A 12,500-nucleotide genomic window follows, 5' to 3' on the forward strand; every position below is an offset into this window, starting at 1 on the left:
GCCGTTGTCGTTGCTTAAGCTCCCTATTAATGTGAAATAGCCAAATTTGAGGTTTTATGAAGGACTTCAGCACTTGAAGAAAAATGTTCATTTTCTCCCCTAAAGGCCCGGGCAAAAGACAGCATTTGCTTCAACATTCGTTCGATCTTTTCACATAGTTGCTCGAGCATGTGCGTGCGCACTAGTAGGTCTCTCAATGACGTATCCATAGACCCTATGCAGAAATGGCTGCCTTTAAATTATTCTTTTGTTCATATTCAAAATAGCCCAACTAACCTCGTTCGGGATAACAAATTCTTTAGAATTTTTGTCTCAAAAACGAAGTTAGTTGGGCTATTTTGAATATGAACAAAAGAATAATTTAAAGGCAACCATTTTTGCATAGGGTCTATGTCCGTGTACAAAAGAGAGCTTTAGATTCTAGGACGAGGACGAGAACGAGTACGAGATCTGACTGCCCGTTAAATTTTTAGCGAAAATAGTCAGAAAATTTCTAACCCGGTCGATTAATCTTACTCTATGTTGGCAGCATAGTTTGCTCAGTTTTTCGTATTGCTGGTAGTTGAACCTTCTTGCTGATCCAAAAATGCCAAGAGTGGTAGCGTGTTGTTGAGTTGTTTTGACACGACAACATTTTTGCAAAATCTCGTACTAAAATGACGAGGGTATCACCTTTTTCCCGCCAAAATGACGCTGGTTTGCGTCCGCTTACTGTTGTTCTATGAGAAAATCTCGTACTCGTAGTCGTTTCGTTTCGTTTCGTATTCGTTTGGCCACCCTGTTGCGATATGTTGCAACATGTTGTATGATGTTGGATCAAATTTGAAAACGGTCAAATTTTTCGTGCAACATTTTAGATGTTGCATGACGTTGTACTCGTTTGGCCACGTTTACGCAACATTAGGGCCGTTTATACGAGAGAAAATAAGCCGCGGCTAACCCTGGCCGCGGCTTACGTAAGCCGCGAACACCTCGTATAAATGGTACAAAATCCACGTTCACGGCTTTGTCAAGCCGCGGCTTATCCTGGCCAGGGAGTTTATACTCGTATAAATAGTTCCTTTCGCGGCTTACGTAAGCCGCGACCAGAGTTAGCCGCGGCTTATTTTCTCTCGTATAAACGGCCCTATTGTTGCGCTAAGGGGCCTGGGGCACATGAACATTGACATGTTGCGTTGAAAATGATGGAAATGTTGCGTGCGTTTGGCCACCCCGTTTAACACATATCGCAACATTGCATGCAGCAATGTTCCAAGATGTTGCGTTGAAATGTTGCGAGCGTTTGGCCAGGCCTTAAAGCTCTCTATGGCAACAACCGCGGTTGCAGCTTGGGACTGAATACAAGGCGTCTCGTGAGCCTTGTTGAATGAAAATGTTGATGATGTTTTGAAACCGTTTGCCCACCGCAGCATTCAACACCGATCAACATCGTGCAATATCATTCAACAAAACCGAACGGATGTTCAAGCAAATTTTGAAGACGTTTGCCCGGGACTTAAATTAAGCGCTGTTCCAACCAGTGTTATTTTTGAGGAACTACCACACCCTTGTCATATTAAAAAGGTTGAAATAGCCATGAAGTGATTGCAATAATGCGAATTGATATTGTGAGATGAAGTTCTCGTTGCCGTCGTCGTTACTTAAGTTCCGTATTAGGGAAGGTCTGGCCAAATTTTCGAACAAAGTTGGATGCAACATCCAACATGCAACATTGTTGGATGTAAATGTGGAGGTAGTGGCAAAACACTATCCGAAATTTCTTGACGAAACTGGTTCAAGTTCAAGTTGGCGCAAAAACTGAAACGAAAACCGCTCGTAGCGTTTTCGCTACTCGAACTGTTGGAAGACGAAAATGATGGATTCAAACTAGGAAAAACCAAGCAATGATAAAAAGAACGGGTAGAAAAGGATATGCTCACTGCAAGATACATCAACATTTAGGAGATTATGAGAATGATCCCGGATAGATTTGCCGAATTTTAAACGCTATTGCACCAGACATCTCCAAACGAAGCGATCAAGACAAAGGCGACTAACAGTGTTCCTTAGACTTAGCCTTGAGCAACCTAGCGGACAAACTTTCTTGTAAGAACGGCGAATGTTATGCATATCTTTTGAAATTCTAAGATCAATCCAAACGTGTTCGAGGGTCAAAAACGCCTTTTCACGAGAATGCGGACTTTCTAGATCATAACTTTAGTGTTAATGCAAGGAATGCAGACATTTTTTAATTGAGTATTTATAATGATTTTAGAGTAGTTTTAAGTTTTGAAGTAGACCGAGTATTTTGTTTAGTTCTGTAGAGTTTGCCAATTTTTAAATAAAGTTTTATCTATCTGACTTGTTCTTGCTTCATATTCGCTGATCAAGGTTTTTGGCTGTTGATCAGCAACCACAACGTTCTCGCCGTACTTGTCCGCCATCTTGTTGCAAATGCTGCAAATAGGCCTTTTGCAACTTACGATCACATGGTACAAAATCCGCCATGCTGGAGGGCAAGCTCATTATTATTTCCCCACTGGGACATTAAAACAAAGGCAAGTCAAGCTGGACTGCTTCAGGTCTCTTTGTTTTAATGTTCCAGTGGGGGAATAATAATGAGCTTGCCCTCCAGCATGGCGGATTTTGTACCATGTGATCATCAGTTGCAAAAGGCCTATTGGATGCTTAGAAGCCTACAACTAGGCTTGAAAACAAGATAGCGATTCGTGATTGGCTAGAAGCGTCCACGTGACTCGATTCAGAACACAACTTTCTTGGAAGATCGGCAAAACAATGCAACATTTTTGTGTCGCGCGGAATTGGTGGGCGTTATGTTTGATCAAAGGCAAATTCTATCCAACACTTGATCGGAGAAAAAATGTTGGATGAACATCTTTCTACATGGGTGGGCCAAACGGTCGAACAATGTTGGATCGAGCAAAGCTCGAGCGTTAAATCCAACTTTGTTCGATAGTTTGGCCAAGGCTTTAGGGTACTTGAGCAAGCAAAGGTTTTGAGAAGCGGATGGCAACCGGAAGTGAACATTTCACATGACACGACTGTAGTGTCTCCTAGATTTCTAAACTAATCATTTCTAATGGACAGAAGATACGTATAAATATAAATGTGTCAATACAAGTTAAAAGGAAAAACAGAGCACTTCCGGTTGCCGTCCGCGTCTCAAAAAGCACCTCAAAGGCCAGGGTAAACGGCTAACACCCATTCGATTTTGTTGAACAATGTTGACTGCTGGGGTGGGCAAACGGTTACAACACATCATCAACATTTGCGTAGTATTCATTCCCAGGCAGCAGCCGCGGCTGTTACAACGAATACGGACTTGTTACTATGGATACAGGTATGAGTACGTCATCGAGAGGCCAATTAGTGGGCACGCACGTACCCAACAATAGCGAGCTTAAGCAACGACAACGGCGACGGCAACGAGAACGTCACAAATTTGCATATTTAGCAGGCAAAAACAATAGCTTTGCACGCCCTGCACGTGTGTTTTTCACTTTTGTCCATTTCATTGCCGTCGTCAGCAAAACTACAACGTGAAATAGCCAAATATTAGGTTTTATGGAAAACGTCATTACTTGAGGATAAATTTTCATTTTCTGCCCTAAATTGAGCGCCGTTCCTACCAGCGTCATTTTTGAGGAACTACCACCCCCCCGTCATATTAAAGAAGTTGAAATATTAACGAAGCGATTACAATAACGCCAATTTATATTTTGAGATGACGTTCTCGTTGCCGTCGCCGTTGTCGTTGCTTAAGCTCCCTAAAGGCCGGCACACACGAGGGAGCTTGCTCCTGAAACACGCTCCCGACACACGCTCCCGGGTAAGTACCCCAACCAGTACACACGAAGGACACGAAGAGGGAGCTGAATGATGAAACAACCCGATTGGGGCATGGGAACTGTTGTGGATGAAAAAAATAAGCCAATTTGATTGGCCAACTGGAGACACGTCATGTCACGGCAAGCAAATTTCAGTACACACGAGGGAGCTTGCGCCTGAAACAGACCCGTGCAACAGATTTGCCCCTGGAGCTTGCTCCCTCATATCAAACCAGTAGAAATCGTTGGTGCAGACGAGGGAGCTTTGCTCCGGGAGCGTGTTGCAGGAGCGTGCTGCGGGAGCAAGCTCCCTCGTGTGTACCGGCCTTAATGTTGTAAGAAGGGGCAAAGGGCTTAAACTTCACTCAACATTCGCGACAACAAAAGAAATGTTGAATGATTGTTGAAGCAAAGTTAAACGCTTTTGAACTCATTCAACGTCGATTCAACATGATTTAACACGGTTGAAGGGGGAGGGGGTGGGGTCAAACGGTTTTAACATCGCTGTTCAATAAAATCGAATGGATGTTGAAGCCTTTTGCCCGGGTAGTCAAGAGGGTAGGGGAGGTTGGGAGTAAGCGTGCGCTTGTCCTACGCCATCTAAGGTTCGGTGGCTAAACGAGCTACTTTAGCAACTCTCGATCAAACATTGGTTCAAGTGAACTATTTTTTTCTTTTTTGCTCAATTACCGTTGACTCGGCTTGGTGACTTGCAATTGTAGAGACGTTGCGTACATGTACGTCATATAAAAAACGATTCTTAATAGGCTTTTGGTTGTTTGGCTCGCGCGATACTAAGTGTTCGATTATGTGTTGATCGCGTTTAGATCAAACGATTTTATAAAATGTCGATATTTAAGCGTCTTAAGCTGGCGCTTAAGAATGGTGGATCCCTCTAGAACACAACAGTTTTAAAATTTATTTTTCCCAATGCAACCAACCTTGTTATTTTTGCGTCAACCATGTTTTCATTAGCAAATTATGTATCAGTCGCGATACATTAAAAGTCCATCTCTCAAAAAAAAAAAAAAAAAAAAAAAAAAAACAACTCTCTTTTATAATTGACAATCTCCGGAGAAAACCTCATTAGCAAGCAGTCATGAGAACTCTTTCGTCGAGAAAAATTGAAGAACAACCGAAGTCTCAGTATCTTTCCCATCCCACGAAAGCACTGGAATCGAAGTGTGGCGATTTCCCAGAGTCTCTATTCTCACTTTCCACTAGTGATTTTTAAGATACTGGGGCCCTTCGGGGCTGGTTGAAACGAGGTTGTTCACTATTTTAAAATGTTGAAGCATCCACGAACCTCGCAGTTTTTTTTTTTGGCCTCTTATTTCATTAGATCGCGATTGTTTGGTTGCCGCTCTGTATCCCGTTTTGGAAAAGAGTGACGGGGTATAAGGTAACTGCGCCAGGGTTTCTGCAATTGTTGGGAGGGACGCGTTCTTGCTGCCATGTTGGGAAATGCAGCCTCTTGTTTTTGCCAAACCTTCAGCAAACACATCCATTTTAACTCTTTTAGATTAATCACTCCATACTCATTCTTTTCTTCACTTTTAATTTGTTTAATTCCGCATGATAAAATTAGATCTGGCCTGGCACCTTATGTACCCAGTACCTTTACACTTTTATTGGAATGACTAACAACGCAAATGAAACAATTTCAATAGCTATACTTGACTTGCACGTTCTATTTTCATTCTTGTCGCCATATTGGTACCAAAGACAATAGATGTTCTCAGAATGCCCTTGGACGATGGGGACCTGGGAACTAAAACAGAACCCTAACCATAACCCAGGCGCCCATCGTACGCGTCCATGGGTATTCTGAGATATGGAAACAAGTAATAGCAGACAATAGAACCCCCTTATCTTAACAAAACTAAACATGGCGTCGGAGATGACTTGGGGAGATCATTCTAGAGGTTTTTGGTTTCGTGTTTGTAAGTCAGAGATTTGAGATTTGATTTTATTTGAACAACAGTCCAACGTTTGGATTCTTCCCGAATCGGGCATCATTAAAAGAAGCAGCAACAAAATATTGCTTTCTTCGCAGTGCGGACAGCTGTGGTTTTCTGCTGCCGGAACAAACCATGTTTCTTTTTTACGCTTTTCGAAGGATTAAGCCCCGTCCACACGAGCAACTTTTATGTGACAATTTTTGAGTGATAATTTTCATGCTACAAATGTATTTACTGAAAAGCTGGCGAGTTATCTTTTATGTGACGAAAAATTGCTAGTGTAGACGGCTCTTCAAGCAATTGTGGCAAATAGACCTTATTGGAGTTGAGCCTGCAGGCACATTTTCTTATGTTTAATTAAAGCTACATGCAAAAGAGGCTTAAGGGTCAATTCGATACAAAATGACCCCTTGCCTCGTTTATGTGGCAAAACCGCTGATAACTCCGATAACAGCTATTCCTGCCTCTTGGTGAGCGCCACCGGAGAGAGACCAAGCAACCTCGCCTTGCTTATGCTCTATCTCTGCTGTCCAAAGGCATTGCTGACTCGTTCAACTGCGAATTGACAACAATTGTTATTTGTTGCGCTATCCACACGATCAAATGCATTTGCCTCATAAGACTAGTGATTGCTCGAGTGGATGGGGCTTCATTCTAAGGAGCATAGTTTGTAATTACCTTTTAGTGATGTCAAGCATATTATTGTTATTCGTACATCAAGAAATGAAATGTTAATTTCTCACTTTCGTCAAGCTCGTGTTTCAGTTGATGTTGGAGAAAATACTGTCTGAATATGCTAATATTGAAACGCAAAATTTAGTGTTAAATTTGGTGGGGAGAGAAGTACGATTCCCCTTTGAACTTGAAACAAGGTGTTGTTCAAGGCGCGGATAATCAGATTAGCGGTTAGTTTATCCAGCAAGGGAGATGTCGAGCTCCTTAGGGAAGGAACAGCGAGAAAGAGATAAAGTAACAAAGCGAATGAGATCTAGATCAGTTCCATCGCTCTTCTCTCTTCATCTTTTGTTTCCTGAGCTGTGCGGCTTTTAGTCCGAATACTCTTCTTCCTCGCTCTCTCCGCTCTCATCAACATCATCTTTGTCTTCCTCTTCTGATTCAAAGTCCCACTGTTTAGTATCAACTTCTTTAGCTTCCTCTACATCGATCTGCAATCAATTCAAATGTACTTTAGGAAGCATAATAGCAGTCAAGACCAGGGCTTCAACATCCGTTCGATTTTGTTGAACGATGTTGACTGCTGGGGTGGGTAACTGGTTTCAACACATAGAGCGATTTTCAATTGAGTGTCGTAAAACCAAAACCAGAGTAATTACTTTGGCCAATCAAAAAGGACGGAGACAAGCCAGCAAACCAATCAAAACTCAAAGTAATTACACGTAGCCGACACAAAGCGCGAGAAAATGTGCACGCGCGAGCCACGCTTGGTTTTGGTTTCACTTCTGATTGGTTGAAAAAATGGCGCGAGAACTTTGAACCAATCACTGAGTGAAGTAATTATAAACCAAAGTAATTATCTAATTACTTTCGACACTCAATTGAAAACCGCTCTAATCAACAATTAATTCAACAAAGATTCACGAGTCGCCCGGTATTCAGTCCCAGGATGCAGCCGCGGTTGTTACTATGGATACGGACATGCATACGACTGAGAGAGACTAATTGGTGCGCAGGCGCATTTCCAACAATTTTGAGGGGGGGGGGGGGGGGAAGGGGGGCAAACGGATTCAACTTCATTCAACATTCGCGATAACAAAAAATTGCTGAATCGTTAAATCGTTCAACAACTTTCCCATTTCTCACATAGCTCAACAGATTGTTCTTCACTTACAAATGATTTTTCAGTGGCATGTTTCTGAAAGGCTCCAAAAGCCACTTGAAGAAAGGTTGGTCTTCTTAAAAGGTTTTCAACTTGCCTGAAGATTTTATCTTTGTATGGCACCAGAACACTCGTAACACGCCCGAAAACTTTCGGACTTCCAAATCGTTCTCACGCCGAACGGTTCTGGGGAGTTCAAAAAATAAGATTGGAGTACGAGGTCTAGGACGACTACGAGTTGTGAGCACACGCATTTCAAAAATTGCCGTCTTTAAACCTAGTGCGCGTGCTCAGTACAGACCGCTGGTTACTTACATGGAAGTTCTTGTGCACATCCACATCTAAGTACGAGTCTGAGCGTAATGTGACGGTGTAATGGTAGGTTTTTGCCTTGTGAGGAGCTTGAAACTTCAATTCCAACTGAAAGAAGAAAATAATATCGCTTATTCTAGCTTTCAGACAGTACGCGATTGGCTAATTTTGCGGGCCGTATTCAACAGTACGGCCCCCGCTAAATTTGAAATTGTGATGCAACATTTTCTAGCAAATTCTTCATGTTATTTATGGCAAATAAATTCGAGAAATAAAACCAAGCCTAAGGTCCGTACTGTAAATTAGGGAACGAGCTTTTCTTCCGTTGATTTATGTATGGCCCAAGCGCGAAGCGCGCGGGTCATAAATATACGGGGGAAAAACGATTCCATTTTAACGCTAAAAAGCCATTCTTGACACGGAAGTATCTCAGTGCCAAGCGCCTTTTATAGTTCTGATTGAGTTTCAAACTAGGAAATGGAAATGAGGTAGGAACCGAGTTAGGAATCGGAATCTAGTCATCATTTGGATACCTCTAATTTTGTTTCCTAACTTGCTTGTCAGTTTTTCTCGTCAACTGGGGTTTTAGCATTACCGATCCAAAGATTACCGAAAAAGGCTGTTGTCATTCTACCTTTTCTTCATCTTTAAGGTTAAATATCTGTTGCGGTGGTGTTATAAGTTCTGCTCTCCTGCGATCAGTCACGTAAATCCACCACCACTCTTGTTTCTCCTAGGAATTGAATAAAAAAAGTTACGCAAATAAGCTGATGCTAACCACACGATAGTCTGCTGGCAGAAAGCAAAATTGGCCTACATACAGAGTTGCGTACTAGTTGCGCCTGCGCAAAAACGCCGCGAAAGATGAGATACGACTATATTTCTGGACACACGTGACAACGAATAGAGGGAACTTTTGCAACCCCTCCCGCCACATGAAGCTCCAGAAAGCGTCTTGTGAGCGAATCTGTTTTCTACGAATAATCAAACAAAAGATGTGAAATTTGATATCGATTTCAACTTGTCTTGTGTTTACCTCCGGGAAGTAAGGTGCATGTACGATGTGGCTTTCTTTCGACTTTGCATCTAAGATCTTATCCCGATTCTTGACGTCGGCTTGTAGTCGGTCCCACTCGGCTTCATCTTCGGAATAACGAGCACTAGCATCTTCTTGGGGAGCGTCGCTGTCTTCATCCTCGCTGAAAAATGGAAAAAACAGCACAGTTAAAGGCACGGTTTAAACTTGAGCCGTTTTCAGTACACCGTCGAAAAACATTTCGCTTTTTCGTCAGTTTTACATTGTTTTAAGAAACAACACAACACTTTTTAAATTTAAAAACATGTTTCGACAGAAACTTAAGCTTTTCGACTGGAAGCTTAACCTTCCAGCTTAAGATAAAAGAAGCCATTCATATTCAATGGGAGAAACCTACACTTAATCATCAACTTTATCATGTTAATTTAAAACTTTCTTTGTCACCTTTTACATTGTCATGTGTCCTTACAGCTAATTAGCATTTTGGTTCACACTATATCTTCAACTCTGTACTTTGTAATTTAAACTGAAGATGGCAGAAGTTTCTGTCGAAACATGTTTTTAAATTTAAAAAGTGTTGTTTCTTAAAATATCGTTATCCCTTCTACTATCCAGAGTTTTACATTGGTTTTAATTGACTACCCTCAGACAAAAATGACGACGCTGACAAATCATTGGAGCTTATCATTAATCAAAGCGCAAAGCAAGTATAAGTAGTATCCGTGCTAAGCGGTAGATATAGATAACGTACGCAGACAACTTACCACTTCACATTACACTCTTAATCAGTTAAGTCTGTTCAAATATAAGTGCTACACGGCCAACGTTTGCAAAAACGTAATCCTTTCTTGTACTTGTACATGTTCATTGCCATGACTTTAAAATCTTCAGTTCCCACGGCCTGCTCCCGTCTGACCTTGTAGCTCAGTCGGTAAAGCAGCGGTGATCTAACCCGAAGGTCGTGAGTTCAATTCCTACCCTGGTCAGAGTTTTTCTCTGTCCTTGTGTGGGCCCATTTCCATCAGCAGGGCTAACGCTCATACGGTTCATATGGGATAGAAATCGAGCACTTCGCATTACACTCTATTCAGTTAAATCTGTTTAAAATATAAGTGCTACACGGCCAACGTTTGCATAAACGTCTTCCATTCAGTCTTGCCTCTGAATGGCTACGATTGTCGCCTGGGATTATTTAGATAATCACCAAGCGTAACAAATACAATCAGGTCAGTCATCGCGAAATTCTATTATTACTTTATTGGGGAGCTTAAAAGCATGAGATGTTTTTGAGCCATGGACTAGCCCGGCTGCAAAAGAAGGCTGTTCCGTTGAAATGGCGCGCGGTCGCAATACAGGGGCTTGAAACTAGTAACCACGCCCCTATATTTCCACCCCGCGTCACTTCAACGGAAGACTAGCCATGGACAGCAACCGGAAGTAAAATGTTTTCCTTTTTATCTTGTCTTGATACTATCACATTTATAAGTGTCTTTTCACGATTAACAATTAGACCCGTAGCCCGCAAGGGCTACGGGTCTAATTGTTTTAGTATCACCCAACTAGTCGGATAAAAAAGGCAATAATAAAGTTATCAAAAGCAAGTTAAATAAATCTTTATTTGGGAATAAAGCGAAAGAAAGCGTCATGGTTTTCGCTTCGAGGACTATTACTAATAGTCCTCTAGTAGCGTAGCCAATTTAAATGCATGATTTGCATTAGTCCACTAGTTGGGTGATACTAATGACTATTAGTCTAATAATCTCGGAGTACCGTCCAAGCATTGGAAATGTCCACACCCGGTTAACGTCCGTTCGTGCTTCGGCTCCCTATTATAAACAGCACTGAAAACAAACCTGCTGGTGTCCAGCTCAGACGACTCGCCCTCTGGTGGTGGCTTTCTACTAGGTTTTTTGATTTTCTCTGCTATCTTATTATTTGTTTTTTCATCTTCGTCTTCATCCTCTTCGCCATCCACTTCCTCTTTCTCTTCATTTCCGTTTCCGTCATCTTCTGGATCTCTCTCGTCGTTCTCATCTTGCCTACTTTTATTCTTCGTCGATTTGGTTTTCACTTTCCGTCCACCTGTCTCTTCCTTCTCTTCGCTAGCTTTCTGAAATGATAAACGTTGTTTTACAATTCAGTAACAGTTACAAATTTGATCTTTTTCGTGTCTGTCACGGTTCGGACTGTAACGAATTAAGGGTACACCCAAATTCACTAGCTTAATTTCCAACGTTTTATCCCTGCAAGGATTCTTCAATACAATATCTCGACTTTGCTACTCGAATTCTACAGTTATTGCACAACAATCACTGCTCTCGCTGCTCCGATTGTACTATTGACACATCGAAAACGTTAATCAACAGCCGAAAAACGAATCTAACACATTCGCCTCTGGTTATAAACCAACAGCTCTGGTCACGGCCCAGATAAACTGACGAAGTCGCAAGCACTAAGAAAAAGGCGCGGAAGGAAGTAACATTGACTAAGACGCTTACCCCCCTCCCCTCCCCCCCAAATTTCCCTTTTGACACTTAGCACTTGCTTCACGATTGCCGACTCTCCTTTGACCGGTTCTGCTACAATAGTGGAGAAAAATGTTGACATAAATGAATGCTACGTCCACATCTCAAATAACATTTTTGCTATGAAGTAATCCTTTGATTAGAGTTCTCCCTCCCCACAAAACAACGTTAAGACATCGCCGCGTTATTTGCTTATCTTTCTTCACAACACTGTATTGGATGGGGTGAAGTGGGGTGGGTGGAAGGCAGCATTGGTGGCTTTCTTGTTAAAGCTAGGGTTGAAAAGTTCGAAAAATGGGTCAAATCTCACCTAATCTTTTTGTCTAGGATTGTAGATAACACATGAATATGTAGTAGGTCTTTCGACGCAAACAAGTCCTACCGCAGAGGAGTGTACAAAAACTAAATATTTGGGATTTTACTCTTAAACTATAGGCTCTTAAACAAACATGTTTTACTGACTGCCAAACGACATCTAGTTTCGGTTTTGTACGATGAACAGCAGCTTCATTTCTTTCGGCTTTCAAACAAACTCACCTCTTTTTCCTCCAAAGAGTTATTCTTTTTCGGTTGTTGTTTTACTTGTTTTCTCTTTGGCTGCTGTTTTTGTGGCTTGGCCCTCCTACCTTTCTTTTTGTTTTTCTGCCAAACTCTTTGCCCTCCGGATTGCGGGGAGCCCTGGAAAGTAAAAAAAAAAGTCACAAATCGATGCGTGATCTTACTGTAGCTTCCGTTCAAAGGGAAGCTATGCGCATTATTCTGCCAAACCTAAGTTACCTATGATCAAACGCTTGTTCGTTCTAGCCTACAGACACTGTTAGAGCTCCGAGGTCAAGCTTGCGAACGCTTTGTTAGCCATGGATACGGTCTCTGCTCGGCTACAGCTAGGATGTGCGTCAACAACAACAGACTTCTGCGCAATGAGAGGTTTATTACTTTCAAGTACGGGTAACCGTTATTTTTGTCCAATTAAGTTTTGCAATCTCGTGCTATTATGCATTT

At 41.9% G+C, this 12,500-nt stretch overlaps 1 protein-coding gene across 1 annotated transcript in view; it reads right to left on the reverse strand.

Moving 5' to 3' along the window:
- Positions 1-5,368: 5,368 nt before the first annotated feature.
- LOC138053017 (translocation protein SEC63 homolog) overlaps positions 5,369-12,500 on the reverse strand; it is a 26,216-nt gene continuing 19,084 nt past the window's right edge. Inside the window, exons 17-22 of the mRNA XM_068899689.1 lie at positions 12,036-12,176; positions 10,827-11,083; positions 8,974-9,136; positions 8,572-8,670; positions 7,941-8,045; positions 5,369-6,954 (exon numbers count right to left, since the gene is read on the reverse strand). Of these exons, the coding sequence (XP_068755790.1) occupies positions 6,835-6,954; positions 7,941-8,045; positions 8,572-8,670; positions 8,974-9,136; positions 10,827-11,083; positions 12,036-12,176 (885 nt within the window). The 3' untranslated portion in view covers positions 5,369-6,834. The remainder of the gene's footprint in view (positions 6,955-7,940; positions 8,046-8,571; positions 8,671-8,973; positions 9,137-10,826; positions 11,084-12,035; positions 12,177-12,500) is intronic.

The sequence above is a fragment of the Montipora capricornis genome, chromosome 6 (assembly GCF_036669925.1).
Source record: "Montipora capricornis isolate CH-2021 chromosome 6, ASM3666992v2, whole genome shotgun sequence".
NCBI classification, from domain to species: domain Eukaryota; kingdom Metazoa; phylum Cnidaria; class Anthozoa; order Scleractinia; family Acroporidae; genus Montipora; species Montipora capricornis.